The 17,473-nt window shown below is 48.5% G+C and overlaps 2 protein-coding genes across 4 annotated transcripts in view; one reads left to right on the top strand and one right to left on the bottom strand.

Annotated features, from left to right (window-relative positions):
- The window catches only part of FRMD5 (FERM domain containing 5), a 40,485-nt gene extending 35,152 nt beyond the window's left edge, over window positions 1-5,333 (bottom strand). For all 3 annotated transcript variants that reach the window (XM_015811927.1, XM_015811928.1, XM_029283336.1), the window contains exon 1: window positions 5,232-5,333. In XM_015811927.1, the coding sequence (XP_015667413.1) occupies window positions 5,232-5,333 (102 nt within the window). The remainder of the gene's footprint in view (window positions 1-5,231) is intronic.
- A 3,123-nt stretch (window positions 5,334-8,456) lies between these two features.
- CASC4 (cancer susceptibility 4) lies at window positions 8,457-17,156 on the top strand. The gene is made up of 10 exons (XM_015811901.1): window positions 8,457-8,783; window positions 9,491-9,545; window positions 10,841-10,943; window positions 11,930-12,020; window positions 12,333-12,471; window positions 12,755-12,835; window positions 13,637-13,732; window positions 13,844-14,005; window positions 15,414-15,581; window positions 16,769-17,156. The coding sequence occupies exons 1-10, from the start codon at window positions 8,457-8,459 to the stop codon at window positions 16,837-16,839; spliced, it is 1,293 nt and encodes a 430-aa protein (XP_015667387.1). The 3' UTR covers window positions 16,840-17,156.
- Window positions 17,157-17,473: the final 317 nt, after the last annotated feature.

The raw sequence follows: 17,473 nt of genomic DNA, 5'->3' as shown, positions 1-17,473 counted from the left end.
AAAAGACCCAGAGAGGTTCCAAGTGCAGAAGCCCTTCTGGAACAGATTTGGTCCCAGCCCTTGGACCAGCCTTGCTGCTGGTGAAGAAGGCCTCCTTCTCCAGGTTGAGCCAGAGGCCCAAAGGTGGAGAGGTCACGAACACACAGCGCAAAGCCAGGGTCCTGGGAGGGGGACAACCTAGTAAAGGAAAGGCAACCGGCCTGGCCAGTAAAAAGACCCTCCCTTACCAGAAGAAGCAAGGCTGCTCCCAACATCCTCTGACCTGCGCACTCGCCCCCAGCTTAGACCCCTGTTTTTGGCTGGACGGGGGCGCCCACCCCATGAACGGCCTGGACTCTCGCTGCCCCCATTTTCATAGCATGCCCAGGAGGGCAATGGGGCCCAGGGGGTTTTCCTAGAAAAGTGGATCACGGAAGCAGCAATTTTTGCACTACATTCCAGTTTCAAATTTGAGATTTAAAACCTATTAAATGTAACGGGCGAGGGGTCAGGGAGCCAGGACAGCCTTCCTGCCTGTGTCAGTAGGCGCAGGGCTTCTCCTGCTGACAAACATTTCGCTGTTCCTTGGAGGCCGAGCAGCAGGAGCGAGAGGATCACCAGCAGCATAATAATGGCTGCTCCCTTCAAAGCAGAGACGAAGCAGGCAGGCAGGCGACTCGCCTCACCCGCCCCGGCTCAGCCCAGACAAAAGCCCTGGGGGTGAGGGACGGAGGGAGCTGCCCTGTCTGGAGGCCCCTCATGCAGCTGGCTGGGATTCAGTCTCATTGCTAGGACGCCTAGACCTAAAGACCTGGTATTTCGTCTGCAAATAAATTACGGTATGCATGAGTTGAATGGGGCCATTTAGATCACAAAGCCTTCTCCTCTTGTGTCAGAATCCAAAGAGCAGCATCAACTTAACCAATGGCTGCCGGTCCTCCACTTAGACATGTCCACTCGCTGGAGGACTGCGGAAGCTTTGCAAGAAAAGACTGGACAACCATTTGACTGAGATGGAATAAGGTCTCCTATCTTGGGCCCCTGAGGGTTGGACTAGAAGACCTCCAAGGTCCCTTCCAGCTGTTTCTTCTCTTCTCTTCTCTTTAATGGGGCAGGACTTCAGCTGTGCCTGCCCCCCCCCCCCCACTGTTGCAGAGGTTCCTGGATGGCTCTTCTCTGAAGCTGTTTGCATTAAGTGACAAAAAGGAAGTTTCTGGATCCTCTCACCAAGACCAGCTCAAAGCAGCCTCTTCTTTGTGGCAGCCCCTCAAATACTGGAACGCTGCTATCATGTCACCCCTATTTCTTCTTTTCTTTAGACTAGCCAAACCCAAGTCCTGCAGCTGTTCTTCATATGTTTTAGTCTCCAGGCCTTTGATCATCTTAGTTGCTCTTCTCTGAACTTTTTCCAAGTCTCAACATCTTTTCTGAGGTATGGTGACCAAAATTGGTTGCATATTCCAGGTGTGGTCTTACTAGGGTTTTATAAAGCGGTACTAATACTTCATGTGATCTCTGTTTATAAAACCCAGGATTGTATTAGCTCCTTTGGCTGTGGCTGCACGTGGCTGGCTCATATTCAAGGACTCCAAGGTCTCTCTCACAGTTACTGTTTTTAAGCCAGGTCTCGCCTAATCTATACTTGTACCTTTGATTTTTTCCTGCCTAAATGTAAAACCTTGTTTTTCTCCCATTTAAAATTCATTTTGTTGGATAGGGCCCATTGTTCAAGTTTGCTGAGGTCTTTTTGGATCCTGAGCTTGTCTTATGGGGTGTGGGCTGTTCCTGCCAGTTTACTGTTATCTGCAAATTTGATGAGTTCCCCTTCTATTCCCTCATCTAAGTCATTGATGAAGATATTGAAGAGTACTGGGCCTAAGACGGAGCCTTGTGGCACCCCACTGCTTAATGTAATTTTGTCTGCTTGTTGATGGACATCCAGAACTATTTTATATAATATTTGTGGCCATATCTCTTAAATAAATAAATGAAATATACCGAGCACCAGACATAGCTGAATTTTAATCCCCTCCACCCCTCCCAGTTGTAGAATTGAGTCATGTTCAAAGTCTGAGGACCCCCTGCTCCCCCTGCAGAAAAAAAAACACTTTGTCTTTTTAACAGGACAGACCAAGGGGGCTGAAAAGAGAAAGGGGGGGGGCTTGCCCAGCATCCTCAGAGCTCTGAGAATGAACAGAGACCGTGGGAAATCAGAGAGGTTGCCACCTTTGAAAGGAAAAACACAGAACCTTTGGTGAGACTATTGCATACAACCACTTTTAATTTAATTGGTGGGAGGGGGAGTTAAGTTCACTTTATTGTCTGTAGTATTTTATGTTTTCTGAAACTGTCCAGTAAATTGGGTCCTTTTGTACAGAGTTGCATCAGAACCAGGATCTCAGCACCAGTCAGGGTCTGTTGGAGCTCTATGTTTTCCTGCATGCTTTTTCTACTGAAGGCTGCCTCTTGCTTTTTATATCCATAACTGAATTTATTTATTAAACTTATACGCCGCCCATCTCTCCAAAGGTGACTCTGACTGAATCCTTTGCAGGCCACTGTTTAAAGTTAAAATCCATATATGTGGATATCTTTTCCTTTTAAAATAAAGTATGTCAGTATTTATACTCTGTGCTTTTATTGTAATTGTCTACATGACTACGAGCTGTTTGGGAAGAGCGGTTAAAGTGGGCTCTAAATTACTGTAACAAATAAGTTGACCTTGAGTTGTGACATCTTGCTCAGTTCTCGGTGGCTGAAAAACTGCTCCACCTGCCAGCCTCAGGGAGGCAGAAGCAGCTCTCCGGCTTGCCTAACATTTTGGAATTCTGCTTTTCCAGTCCAATGTCAGGGGCCCAGGCTCTTTTTTGGGACTAGGCAGAGGTGAAGGAGGGCAGCAGCTGGAGAAGGACGCAGCAGGTTCGTGGGTATGTGGAAGCCGTGGCCTCCTGCCTCCTGCCGATCTCTGTGCGACCCCCCCTGCTCAAGAGACTCCCACTCGGTAACCGTGTCTGGTTCACTCATTCCTCCCGCTCAAGGCCCCAGCCTGGCTAGAGAAACGTGGCCTCCCGGGCAGAGCTGAAGGAAGGGAGGGTGCCGATGAAGTCGCATCCCTTTCCCCTCGGAGCAGGCTGGCTAAGTGGAGCCCTTCCCCACTCGGGACCTGCTCCAAGTGGGGGCTCTACCCACTACGAGGAATGGGGGCTGAACGGGGGAGGCAGCAGCATTGAATTGAAATGCCGCCTGGGTCATCAGAGCTGTCTCTGTTGGAGACCTACAGGAGAGCCAGTCTCTGGCAGCAGCAGAATCAGGAGGCAAGTGGGGTAAGATTTTTCCCAACTGCATTAAAAGGCATCGGTTGGAAAAGGGACTACTGGAGTCCTCCTGCTTCTTTGGGATCAGCAGTCTTTCCTTTAGTTATTTCAGAGTTATTTCAACGAAATGCCAAACAGCTGCAGGGATTTTATAGTCACGTGTTCTGATTAAAATCCAGTTCCTCACATAATCAAAATAATGAAAAATACATTCTAGGAAATGCATACAGGCACCTATTTGTTTTTAAGTGGCAACGTGCAGCCTACTTTAAAACCAGCACACCCAACAAAATCCCAGCCCCAAGTCAGGAAAAAAGTTGTGTGTTTCGTCTTTCCCCCCAGAATGACCTCCAGCACCCTCCCTCTTTCTCTCTCTCTGCAAGCAAGGTCTCTTAGGGGACATTCCCATTTTGCAGATGCGGTTTACTCCCAGGTCAGAAATGTTTGGAAAGGAAGCGTTTGGGAACCGCCCGCGCCCACTGAGGGTGGAAGCCCAGAACGGGCCAAAGCCTCTGCAGAGCCGGCTTCTCTTTGCCCTTAGAGTGACGATCAAAGCCATCCAGCGATGCCCGGGCGACCTTGCACTGCTGCCCTCCAGGGTTCTGCTTGCCGTTCCAGCCCCGAGAGCGCCTCCTCCGCCCTGCCAGCACAGATCCGGTGTCCCTGAGGCCAGCACAAGAGCAGGATGAGGAGCTGGAGTCGAATCTTGCGGCAGAGCCTCTGGGTGCAGCTCGCAACCGAACACCAACCCTGTCAAGGGCTCCGCTCTGCTGGGTCTGTGAGCATCTGGCTGAGGGGCCCAGGTCCCGAGGAAGGGGCAAGCCAACTGTGGGGCCTGACCCCGGCTCAAAAGGGGCCAGAGCCAGGCCCTTCTGCTAAACCCGAACAACTGTTTCCATACATCTCACTCAGCCCAGTTCCCCGACTGTCACAATGGCTGGGAGCATCCATCACGCTACCCAGTAAAGCAGCCTTCCTGATGGCCGGACCAGGGGGCTGAGAGCACAAAACCAGTTCAGTACTGGGAATATCCTCCACGGGCAAAGGGAAGGGGGGCCAGGGGCCCGGGGCTCTTCCAGCAGCACCTGCAGAGCCCAGAAGGGGGGAGGATTCCTAGGCCGAGCCTGGACTCGGCAGCCTCCCCCGGGGGCCTCGGCTGGGTCCCCAGACACTGACCGCCCCCAAGAAGAGCAGCCGCGGCGCAGCAACCGGCGGCCCTTCAACCGAGGGGCTTCCCTCAAGCAGCTCATCCCTCTCCGACCAAAAGGCCGCCGTTCTCTCCTACCGGCCGGGAAGGGGGGGGGCGGGCAGGGGAACAAGCCAAACGGCCGACCAGCTCAGGAGACGCCGCTTCTCTCGGGCTCCAGGCACAGCCAGCACTTGGGCTGCAGGACCAGCGGCGACCCAGGAGGCGCCCGGCCGGGGCCCCGCAGCCCGCCGGACCGCCCCGCTGCCCAACGCCGCTTCTGTCGCCGCCCCGGAACCGGCCCCGGCGGCGGAGCTTTCGCGCCCGAGTCCCGCGCCGTCCCAGGCCAGGCGCAGCAAAAGGCGCTTCCGGAGCCTCGCCGGGCAGCCCTGAAACCAGCCCGGCACCATCTCCGCCGGGCCGGTCCCGCCTGGCCACCACGGCGCCCTCCCCGGTCGCAGCCTCGCGGCCGTGCCGGCCTCGCTTCGTCCCGGGCGAGAGTCCCCGGGAGGGTCCGGTCGGCGGAGAGGCCCCGTCCCGCAGCGGCGCCCTCGCCCGGCCCGCCCCCCGCCGCGCCTCCCCGGACAGAAGTTTCTTCCCCGCTGCGCTTAGGCACGCATCGCCGCCGGGCACGGCCGGCCCCGCAGCCCCTCCTGGCNCCTGGCAGCGGCAGGCCCGGCGAGCCGCCCGCCCGCCCAGCTCACGACCCCGAGGACGGCCCGCCCGCCCGCCGGCCCGCGCGGCGCCCCCACCTGGATGGTGCAGGAGTACTCGTTGTCGTCGAGGAGGCGGACGGTGCAGGGGTAGTCGCGGTCCAGGCTCCTGCTGCTGCCGCTCATCAGCCGGCTCAGCATCTTGGCCGGCGCCGGGGCTGCGCGGCGCGCGCCTTCACATGGCCGGAGCAGGTGGCTGCCTGGCGGGCGAGGAGGGTCGGTGCCGCCGCCGCCGCCTGCCTCGGCTGGGCTCGCACAAAGCCCGGCTGGGCGAGAGGGGGGCACGCCGGCAGGCAGGCAGGCAGGCAGGCAGGCAGGCAGGCAGCGAGCGGCGCGGCTTTCGGCTGCGGGAGGGGGGGCGCGGGGGGGGCGGCGCCCAGCTAGGCCCGCCGGTTCGTGGCCGCCGAGGCCAATCCGGGCCCGGCGCCGCCTCTGACGATCTCGCGCGCAGACCAATGTGCCGCTCCGCTCGGGGGGCCGGGGGGGCGCTTGGCCTCTCCGGCGGGGCCCGGCAGCCGTAGCCGCGGTGGACGCCACCCGCAGGGCCAGAGCGCGGCGCCCCCGCGAGGAAGCGGCGGTCCCGGGTGCGGCTACCTCGCTCGGTCTCGGGCGGGCCGCCGCTTCGGGGGAAGCTCCTTGCCGTGGACGCCGGACAGAGCGGTCCCCGGGCGCCTCGAGGAGGATCGCGGCGGGACGCGGCGCTGGGGATGCGGAGCCGCTGCGGAGGGGCTCCCGGGGAGTCCAGCGCCTCCGGGGTCGGGGAGGCAGCGGGGGAAGCGAGTCGTGCCAGTCGCGAGTTCAATCATGTGAAGTGGGTTTGACTGGGAGAGAGCAAGTGGCCCAAGTTGCCTTTTATTAGCTAAGGCAGGACTTGAACTCATGGTCCCCCAAGTTTCCCAACCTGGTACCTTAACCACCAGACCAAACTCTCTCTCTCTTTATATTAATAATATATAATATAAAAATAAATTTTACATGGAGTTCCCTTATCTGGAAAGCATGTTAAAAGCTCAATATACTGTTCTTTAAATCCTTGCTTTAAATTCTGAAGGAATCATTGTAAAAGATGTAATTTTTAGTTAAAGGGTGGAGGTTTTAGTTTCCTGAATCTGGAATTATATTCTTATGTTATTGGTATTATGTTATTGTAAATAAAAGTAATACTACTCCTATCATTAAGTATGTCTTTTAACAAGTACTGTATTTTGGACAACATAATATGTAAGATACACTATCTTTCCTGGGATCTTTTGGAATATTCATACACAGCATCTCTTCTAATTAATATAATTCAAGATATATCTCTGCTGCTATGTCTCTATGAATTTGAGATGGTTGGTATGCCTGTTGTGTAAAATAGCATTTTGAAATTTTTTCTTACACAAAAATGACACTATGGGGGAATACATATCTTAAACATGTTTTTTTTTAAAACTGCTGTGGAAGATTTAAGTGTTGAGATTTTTTTCTTTATCAGTAACAGGAGAATAATTTCCTTGGTTAAGAGATAGAAAATGTTATTGATTTGTTGCCCCCCACTGGCTGCATTAAGAACTGCAGTCTCTACTGACATAAAGAACGGCTGCTGGAATTGGGTAGGTTTAGTCCAGGGGTAGGCAGCCTTGGCTCTTTTATGTCTCGTGGACGTCAACTCCCAAAATTCCTGAGCCAGCCAGGGAGGTTTCCATGCTGAGCTATGCTGGCTCAGGAATTCTGGGAGTTGAAGTCCACGAGTCATAAAAGAGCCAAGGATGCCTACCCCTGGTCTAGTACAGTGGCTCCCAAACTTTTCTATACCCCGCACCCCTAGAACGCTTCTGATATATTCTCGCACCCCTTACAAAAGTTTGAATAACAGCAACGAATTATGCATATATATTATAATTTTGAAAACCCAAGTTTTCACACACCCTGGAATATCATCTCACACCCCTCATTGGGAACCCTTGGTTTAGTATAATGAAGAGAAGGACGAGGGGTGACATGACAGCAGCTTTCCAATATCTCGGGCTGCCCCAAAGAAGAGGGAGTCAAGCTGTTCTCCAAAGCATCAGAAGGCAGAATAAGAAGCAACGGATGGAAACTAACCAAGGAGAGAAGCAACCTGGAACTAAGGAGGAATTTCCTGACAGTGAGAACAATTAACCAGTGGAACAACCTGCCTCCAGAAGCGGTGAATGCTCCAACACTGGAAGTTTTTAAGAAGAGACTGGACAGCCATTTGTCTGAAATGGTCTGGGGTCGCTGGAAAATTGCTCTCCTCTCACCTCTCACCTCTCTCAGTCCCCTATCAGCTCTCCAGGCATTTAACTAAGCCGTGTTTCTCAAGCTTAGCAACTTTAAGAGGTGGGGACTTCAGCTCCCAGAATTCTCCAGCCATCATGCAGGAATGCCGGGGTCAACCTCAACATGAATTCTGCAGCATGGCTGGCTGGAGAATTCTGCGAGTTGAAGGCACATCTTAAAGTTGCCAAGATCGAGGAGCACCAAGCTAAGCCGGGGTTTTCCAAACTCGGCGACTTTAAGCCGCGTGGACTTCAACTCCCAGAATGCCCCAGCCAGCACGCAGGGATGCCGGGGCTCAACGTCCATCCCGAGGCCGAAAGGCGTCCAGCCCAGCCTGGAGGGGGCAGCCAGGGAGCCAACCCGCAGCCGCGCCCCGCCCTCTGACGCAGCGGAGGGCGGGACTGCCCCGCCGCGTCCCTCGCAAACCTCGCGGCGAGGGCGCGCGGCCCCGCTCTTCTCGCGAGAGGCGCGGCTGCGGGACGGACGGTCGGGCGACGCGGAAGTGGCGGACCGCTGCGGAGGAGGAGGAGGCGGGCGGGCGCCGTTAGCCGCCTCGCGGGGCTTCCCGCTCCCTCCTTCCCCGTGGCCGCTCAGCCTCGGCCCCTCCGCGATCCGGACCGGCCCGGCCCTGGGAGGCGGCACCGGGCGGGGCGCCCCGGGAGGCAGGTGGCCCGAGCTGGGCTCGCGGGGCGCCGCGGTTTGCCCTTGAGAGGCTCCCTTCCGGCAGCGGCCCCGCGGGACCTTCAGGCCGCAGCGCGTCGGAGCCGGCTCGCCCCGCAGCCCCTCGGCGCAGGCCGCGAGGTTCCTACTCGGCGCGTCAGTGGCGGCGCCGGATCCGGGGCGCGGAGCCTCCGGCGCTCCGGCGAGGGGTCCCGGGCGGCCGCTCGGCGTGAGGCCGGGCCGAGGAGGGGGGCGCTGCCCATGATTCCCCCGCCCTTCCGTCCCGCCCGGCGCTGAAGGAGCCGCCCGGCCCGGCCCATGGCGGGGTTCGGCAGCAACCGGCGGGGCGGCCGCCTCCCCTCCTTCCTCTTCGCGGCGCTGCTGCTCGTCATCGCGGCGCTGGCCTTCAACGCCTGGAGCTCGTCGTCCCGCCAGAGGGCCCTGCGGGAGGAGGCGGCCGAGCTGCAGGGCCAGGCCAAGCGCGGCGATGTGGCCCGGGGCCGCCTGGAGAAGAGGAACTCGGAGCTGCTGCTGCAGGTGGAGGCGCACAAGAAGGCCCTGGAGCAGAAGGAGGCCGAGCGCAGCCGGCTGAGCAGCCAGCTCCAGGCCAGGGACGGCCAGGTCCGCAAGTGCGAGGAGGGCAAGGTGAGGAGGGTCGCTGGCGGGGCAGCTCCGGTTCAGAGCAGCTGTTCTGCCGGGCTTTGCAAGGGAGGCGGCTCTCATCAGCTGGTGGGAAGACGAGAGGAAAGGGACGGTGGGAGACGCCTCGGTGTCTTCTTGCCGGTTCCCGAAGGACAGGAGGGTCCCTTCTGTTTACCGAATTCAGGGGTAGGCAACCTTGGCTCTTTTATCACTCGTGGACTTCAACTCCCAGAATTCCTGAGCATAGCTCAGGAATTCTGGGAGTTGAAGTCCACGAGTGATAAAAGAGCCAAGGTTGCTTACCCCTGACCTAATTGATGGTGCCCCCATTTCAGAAGCAAGAGATTCTGAGTGCAGCACAAGACGAAAACTGTGTCTAAAATCATTACCAGCAATACACGTAGTCCTCGACTTACAACAGCTCATTTAGTGACCGTTCAAAGTTGCAATGGCACTGGATAAAGTGACTTATGACCATTTTTCCTAGTTACAACCTGTGCAGCATCGCCCTGGTCACACGACATATTACGATGTTTTTTACCTTTGCGGAGCCAGCGTGGGCGTGGCATGCGCGTGACGCATCCGGCCCATGGGCCACCAGTTTGACCCCCCTGCCCTAGTCAGAGCTGCTTTCACAATCATTCATTCTAGAAAATTTTATTATCAGAACAGGGATCTGTACTACTTCACTACTTACTTTTTGTTTTTAGGTCAAACTTCAGAGCAATATATCGTACCAGATGGCAGACATACGTCGCTTAAAGGGTAAATGTTCTTGGTGTAAACATGATTTTATAACTGAATAACATACAGCAGTAAAATATAATACCAAGTAGGCAATGTGCGCTCTTGATGTTTTGAAAGATAGCTACAGGTGTAATCTCCTACTTTTTGTGGACTATGGTAATTTCTCTTTAAAATATTTGGCTACATAACTATTATAAATTTACTAGAATATTAGATATAGATAGGCAGCATCTCTGAAAAAATCCATTATCTTCTGGACTTTTTTAAAAATAAATATTTCATTATTTTTTTATTTTTACGATCAAGTGCCTAATGACTGAGTCCATTAGTGATTCTGTGCTACATATAAGCTTCTTCAAACTAAATCCGATATTATACCCTCCAGTACATCGTCTCGTCTTCTGGTAATAGACATTTTTCCACACTAAGCAAATACAGTTCTTATTGTTGTGAGTAAATATACACTTGCCTATCAACATTTGTTACATTTTTCTAATAGTGTCAATAATATCAGCTTAGAATATCTTTTCTAACCAAAGCATATTTTAATTGCATTTGCACCCAATATCCATTTATTCAGTCTATATCCTATTTTTGCTTTTTTCAATTTTAATTCCCTATCCATGTTCAAAATATCCCAATCATTTATAATTTCTGAACAAGTTATTTTTGGGTAATTAAAAGCTTCCCTTATTCAAAGTTCTTAGCATATTCTTATTTCCCTTTTCTTACCAAGATATGATATTTGATTACAAATCCTATCTATCTAGTTATAATAATACTTCTATTTCTAGCGATCTATTCTTAACTATATTCAAACATCTAATTGGTAATATAACATCCCCTCTAATAAGTCAAAGCTTCTGTTTCCTTCAATCTTACTCTAGCTTTCTTCTTTTGTCAACTAACTTTCCAAGTCAGTGCATTTGGATCATCAAATAATTCTTCCTCTATTTTTGTGTATATTATTTGAAAAAAAAAGAAACAATTTAGTTAAAATATTTTTGGAAGATATTTATTAAACAGCCTCCCTCCTTCTCTGTCTTCCTGCGCCTGCATTGCCACGATGTCAAAACCGGAAGCCATCTTCTGGACTTTTTTAATGGGCCTCAAATATAAAAGTAACAGACTCTACTATTTTGTAATAAAGTAGCCATGGAATAAGAATTCAGAAATGTACATCATTTTCATTTTACTTCAGTAAACGTTTATATTTTTATTACTATTGTGGAAAATTACTCAGCAAAAAACAAGGCTAAGTTTAAAGTATGGAGCATTTTTAAAATTGTTCAAATGTTTATACTTTGGCTTAGAACAACTTGCAGAATTGCGTCAAGAATTCCTACAACAAGAGGACTATCTTCATGAATACAAGAAAAACAATACACAACTTCTTAAAAGATTGGAGTATGAAAGGTGAGGGATTAAATGTGAATAAAAGTAACCTAATTATAAGACATTGCTGCCAGGTCAGCTCATTTGTTTATGAGCTTTAGGATCAGTGTTGAGTATTATTTTAACATTAATGTTCTTTCGCAGTTGTTATATAAAATAGGTTAAGATGTTTGGCCTCAGCCGTATTGCTTGATGGATCAATGCAGCTTTATAATTATTAAGGAGAAGGAAAATGGAACAAGTTTTGCTTTGCTTTTTTGTAGAAATAAAATCTGCAAGTAGATTGCAGTTCTCCAAAGTCAATAGACAATGTAAAATGGTCAATTTACTAGTGTTGTAGTAGGATGGGAGTGAAAAATATATGCCACTCTGCTCGGGTTCGTGACTCATCAAGATTTTTGTGAAGGATTGCCTCAAAAAAGTTAAGAGACCCTGTCTGTCAGTCTCACAACTCTCCTATTTGTCTGTGACCTTTAATTGGGTGAAACTGTATCAAAGGGCAACAGTTTTTAAGCAAAGATACCTCAAGTTGGACTAAGTTACAGAATGAATCCAAAATCTTGGAACCTATGACTCCCATCAAATTGAAATTTGGCAAATTTTATAAAATATTTTATGATGTAACAATTATAAAATATTTTATGATGTAATGAAAAATGTAAAAACCTTTCCCTGTGGTCAAGGGTTGATCTTTGTACTATACAGTTCATCATAGCGTATTTTCAAGGCAGATACATGTCTCAATCTCCCTGAATTTTGAAAAGACCTTTTCAAGTACACTGGAAGCTCTGCCATTTTTGAAAGCAGTGAGGAAACTGGTAAGGAAGTATCTCTGAAACAATGACCCAGTAGATATCGGGTTGTCTACTTTCATATAAAGGCCTTTTAATATATTCAGTGTGTTATACAGAAAAGAACCTTACTAAGCAGATCATAAATAATATAGTGGGGAGCCTAGAAAATCTGTCAATCTCAGTTCTAAATTCTGCTCTCCATCTTGGTTCTAGTTTTCAATGCGGGCAACAAATCAAGGAACTAAGAATACAACATGAAGAAGATATGAAAAAATTGGAGGACCAGGTTTTGCAGGACCAGAAGGTAACATGGCTCTCTTTGTGATGGATGAACCCAGGAGTCTGCCACCTACCTGCTTTTGCTGCCTCCCAACATGGGTATAAGGTGGGACTAGCAAGGAGCAGACTTGGCGACACTAATTGCTGTATCCAGGCAGAGTTTTTATTTTTTTACACTTGGGGCTGTAGAAAGTGGTGAGGCAAAGGTGAAAAGAAAGCAGGATGATTTCTATATGTTGATCCCAAAAATGAAATATGAAGCATTGGATTAAATTAAAGATAAAGTAATATTTTCCTTGTAAGTTTAGCTTTTAATGCTTAAGGAACATTTTCACAGCAGGCCACACACAGGAGCCAATTCACCAAAGACATTGAGAGAGGATTGAGTGAGAGTCCAAAAACAGTGAAGGCAACTCAAAAACTGAACGAAGTTAAGAATGAAGCACCATCAACCAACAATATATCAGATGGCAAAGGTCTGTCTGGGACAGCTGTGGTAAGGCACCAGGGTCCCTCTGGCACTCATGGGAGGGTGGCAAATACCTGCCTGGCAAGTTACTTGGCCAGACTACAGACCTGGTGGCCCTGCACAGTTCCATCAGCTGGGGGTGGGGTTAACCTGACTGCAGCAGGACATGGGAGGTGAGGTAACTCTCCTCTGTTACCGTTCCAACTCCCTTCCATTGAACAGTCTGAAGGCACCAGTCGTAGAGCTTCAGTGGATGGTGCAGCAAAGGAAAAAATATCTTGTTTTCACAGAAAAGATTAAACCTGGAGATGACGCAGGCATGCCTGGAATAGAAGAGAATGACCCTGCCAAAGGTGAAGATACACTCACTGGTTAGTATCTCAAATCTAATGTTGGTTTTCTCTTGCATTTCTGCTCACTCCATAGACAGATATTTGAACTGATAAATGGGACCCAGGATACTTAAAAATGCCACTCTGACAAATAAGATTGGTGATGTTTTCCTTACACATGCAGTAAAACACATTTGCAGCCTTATTTCTGGGTTCTTAACTATGTTGTTTTTCAGTTGGCATTGACAGTTGGCACTAACCACTTAATGTCCCATTCTGATCCGAAATAGGAGAGAGAGGGGTTGTAAGGCAGGACTTCTTCATGGAAGTCCTGATCCTGGTTAGGAAATGTTTTTAAGATCTTCCTTTTTAAATGGGTTGTAATAAGAGGAGCCTTTTTAGATACTTTTTTGATTCTTAAAACTTTTGAGAGATTGCTATGTTGACGGAGGACTTCTGTGTACTGTCAAGTCCCAAGTTTGAGCTAATGTATATTTGTTAATAAATGCACTGTTTTTTCACCAAATCTGGACTTGCCCATTTTTATTCATTGGTTGTTAATGCTGGCGGATGCTATAATCCGCAAACCCTTCAGGGCTACTAGGATACAGAGGGGATTCTCTGATTCCTCCAGGAACCGGGATTATGACCATTATAACTAGGGAGATTTATGGTGAACATCTTCATTTGCTTAGAGCCATAGCTGGATCCTGTTGCAAACATTGGCCTTTAGCAGAATTATTTTTTGGGCCTCTTTGAACCAAGTACTAAATAATTGCTTTGTAATACATTTAATTAGTTTTTACACCTGTGAGTCATGGTATGAATTTATGTTTTTAGCTTTGAAGAAGCCACTTTTTTCAACTTCTCAAAATCAGCATCAGCCTGGTGGAAAAGTTTTCACAGAAAAAAACCGTACTCTAAATCTGGCTCCAGGTGAGATCATGTGTACTGGGTGAACATCTTGTTGATTTGCCCTTCATCATGCGCTTTATACACTTTTCTCTGTGTCCTTGAACTCTGACTGTGTATTTTTGTCTGCCCCAGCTGCAATACTGGAGGGTAATACTGACATGGTAAACCAGGTACCGGCAAACTATCTTCAGCGTGCAATTTCTGATCACACATTGGACATTCAAAGAACCAAAAAACAGCTTGCAAAACAGGCTTCCAAGGAGAGAGTCAACAACTTTCAGAGAATGAAGCAAAGTGAGTCAGACCATGATCATTGAGCATAATTGCATGTGTTATCTCAAGTTCATTAAAACACCTAATATCTACCAGCTGACTGTTTTAAGTATATTTGTATTCAGATGTCTTTGTTTTTAAAAATCTTAGCCATTAATTGCTGCACTATAAACTCATCTCAGAAGCTCTGAGCTCTACCTTCTAGACCTCCTACTCAACATGCTAGGGAAGCTCATGGTCCACCAGTGGTATGAGGTTTGTGACTCCATCATCCTGCAGTGCTGTGATCAGAGCTTTGTGTAAGTCCTATCCAGAAATGGCTTCTGATGAAACAAAGGAAGTGTACTCTGCAGTGTTTTATGTCTATATGGAATGCATGCAGCTAACATAAACTGTCTTTGCTGGAAAAAGTATACCAAGCTCTAGGATAATTAGCCTCTCTTAAGGGACTAATGAATCAGATGTTCAAATTTGAGATGGCCATCAGGGGTGAGTTGGAGGGTTCCTGCTCTTTAAACAAAACAAAATAACCTCCCATCTCACATATTGATTGCCTTCTTCAAACTCTTGGGTTCATGATGTAAACTTGTGGAAGTTGCAAATCTAAATCATGAACACAAAAAGGATCTAAAGACCATTTTTACGCTGCCTGATGTCAGTGTGCATGATACCATGTGCCATAAGAAAAACACTGCATGAGAGTGATGGGCATGGGAAGATGCCAGAAAGCACATTGCTACCCACCTCAGGTTTGCCAGAGAGCACCTAGGTGATCTAGTCAGCCACTGGAACAACATTTTGTCGGCAAATAAGAAAAGAACTTATTAAATGCGTTGGAATCAAGCAACGTAATGCTTGGAGAAAACAAAAACTTGTTTCACAATTTGTACTTTTCTAAAATATTGGGAATTTTCTATAGGCTGGAGTATGTTAATTATTGTAAATAATTGACCAGACGTTTTCATCAGCTCTGATAAATGGAGGTCAAGGTATGCTTAAAAAGTATCCAACCGGTATAAATTGCCTTCATTTAAAGCAAGCATTTAAAATCTCTGCATGAAAAACACAGCAAATTGAACCTTGAAAAGTAACCGTTCTGTGACAAAAACAGGATTTGTACAACACGTCAGATTTTGGACCCATCTTGCTAGTTATTTAGCCAAAGAAGGCGATATTGCTTTCCCTCACAACAGAAGTAAGGATCTTGGGACACGAAGCGAAATGTCTACTCTTGACTCATATTGTGATTTTTTTTCCCTATGAAGTTCTGTATAAAGAATACTCACCTTTCTGGGGTTTCTGGTGCTGGAGGAGCTGCAAGTTCCTTTTTACAGCTTCCCGAAGGGCTGACACTGAAGCCTCCCCTGTTCTCTCTGCCCTCCCTCCCCCCTTCTCCTGGCTTCTGACTGATCCTTTGCCTACTTCACAGGCCGGTTCTTTGATGAGAATGAGTCCCCCGTTGATCCTCAGCATGGATCTAAACTGGCGGATTATAATGGGGACGATGGGAACGTGGGTGAGTATGAGGCAGACAAGCAGGCTGAGCTGGCCTACAATGAGGAAGAGGATGGTGATGGTGGTGAAGAAGACGTCCAAGGTGAGCTTGGGCCTTATCTCCATCCCATTCACTTAACTTCATCATGTAAAAAAAAAACTCTTGGGATTTGTATAGAGTTCCATTATTTGGCTGGTGCCATGGAGAAAGGTTTTTCCGCGGACCAGAGGGGGTGTGGTTTTGAATACTGCCTACATCCCAAGGATGGAGCTTTGCTTGTTTGTGCGGCCTGTTTGCTGGCATGCTGCGGACCGGTGCTGGTCCATGGACCGGGGGTTGGGGACCCCTGCCTTATAGCATTGTAAGTGTTACTTAGTTGGGTAATAAAATCTCTGCAAGAAAACAAGTTCAGAGAGCACCAAGGACTTCACAGTTCAATCCTGAGCTTCAAATTTTGTCTTCTATTGGACTTGGAAAGGATTTAATAGGATGAGAGGGGCACATTAAACAATGAAGCGAAAGTGAGGTTATAAAATACAAGACTGCTGAAATTCAGTCCTCTGGAATGTCTGGCTAAATCGGGTGAGTAATCAGCAGATGGCACCAGCCTTACTGCAGCCAGAGCAGCTGGGCCTCAAAATTGGACCCACTTGGGAGGAAGCATGTAAGGCAAAGGCGGGGGGGGGGGGGCACTCAAGCTTTATAAAACATAAAGCAACCCTGGGCTTCATCCCCTTAAGGCCAGGCAAGGGACATCTCAAAATCCCATGCTCTGGTCGTGTGACTATGGGGCTTAGGATGGAGAAGCTGGCCACTTGTCAAATCCTGGCTTCTTCCATAAGGGTCATTGGGGAAACTTGGTCTCAGTCTTTCTGGTCCAATTTCAGACGGCATCTTTCTTTGACCAGCTTCTTCCTGCACACGACATTGCATCCTGTTCTGTTCAGTTTTGAGTCAGATAAACTGAGCAGTCCCAACATCCTTCACATAATTCATTTCTCTATGGTCGTTAGATTGGAAAGAAAAGAAAAAAACCATCTGGTCCAGTTTTCTGTTACAGACAGGTCTGATGGGCAAATGGGTGCATTGTTTAATTCCCAAACCAAGTTGAGGGGCTGAGAAATCTGGACTCATCAGTTGCGTTGATGTTGCAGTACTGCAGCACCCCAATCCCAGCCAGGTGTGAAAAGGAAAAGGCAGCCTTTGCAGCCAGGTGCTCCTCCTGCCTCCCCCCTTCTCGCCCATTTGTAGGAGAGAAGTGAAGGTTGGTTCTCCTCCTTGCCTTGCAGATGATGAGGAGCGGGACCTCCAAATGGATCTGGTGGACTATGGGAAACCACGCTTTAATGATGTCCTTTAAAGCCTCAATGACTTTCTTCTGAGAGATGATTCTGCAAGCCTTCAGTGTTTGGGGCAAAAGAACCAGGAGACCAGAGGCAGTGCGCTGTCCGACGTGAAACCTTGGAAGCAAAAGGTAAAATGCAGTCATGTGCGTCTAGTGGGTTCCAGCCCTTTGCAAATAAGAGAGATGCTTTGTCCTACAAGATGAGGAATGGGTTATTTACCGGACTGGGCTGTAAGACTGTTCTTTATCTGTAATCTTTGTGTTAAAAATTAACATTGCAAAATAATTTTACATGTTTCTGAAATAAAGTGAATGTGTACAGTTTGTATCTCATACATAGTCATGACTTCATTGCAGAAAAAAATATATAGATGGAACATTGAAACAGCAATGTATTTAATTCATGCAGGGAAATTGTTTTCTCTCGTCTTGTGACTTGTATTTTATGGTAACATTTCATTTTGAAAAAAATAAGACTGAAAATAGATTGTATGTGTGTATGAAAGAACTTTGTTTAACACAACTCTGCAAGGTCTATGTGGCAGTGAAATCATACAGGAAGTTAGCCCTAGGAGAATGACTTAACGTTACCCATAGCAAATGTTTTGCAAAAGTATTCTCATTTTATATATTTTTATTAGGCTCTGAA

Source organism: Protobothrops mucrosquamatus, unplaced genomic scaffold (genome assembly GCF_001527695.2).
Source record: "Protobothrops mucrosquamatus isolate PMUCROS unplaced genomic scaffold, P.Mucros_1.0 scaffold56, whole genome shotgun sequence".
Classification (NCBI taxonomy): domain Eukaryota; kingdom Metazoa; phylum Chordata; class Lepidosauria; order Squamata; family Viperidae; genus Protobothrops; species Protobothrops mucrosquamatus.
Note: the sequence above shows the minus strand (reverse complement) of the source record. Positions and strands in the feature narration are given on the sequence as shown.

What these genes read in the sequence shown, in the direction of transcription:
- CASC4 (XM_015811901.1), top strand. Translation starts at nt 8,457, where the DNA reads ATGGCGGGGTTCGGCAGCAACCGGCGGGGCGGCCGCCTCCCCTCCTTC. An exon ending in CAATATATCAGATGGCAAAG is followed by an intron (nt 12,472 to 12,754) that starts GTCTGTCTGGGA and finishes TTGTTTTCACAG; the next exon opens with AAAAGATTAAACCTGGAGAT. An exon ending in TACTCTAAATCTGGCTCCAG is followed by an intron (nt 13,733 to 13,843) that starts GTGAGATCATGT and finishes TGTCTGCCCCAG; the next exon opens with CTGCAATACTGGAGGGTAAT.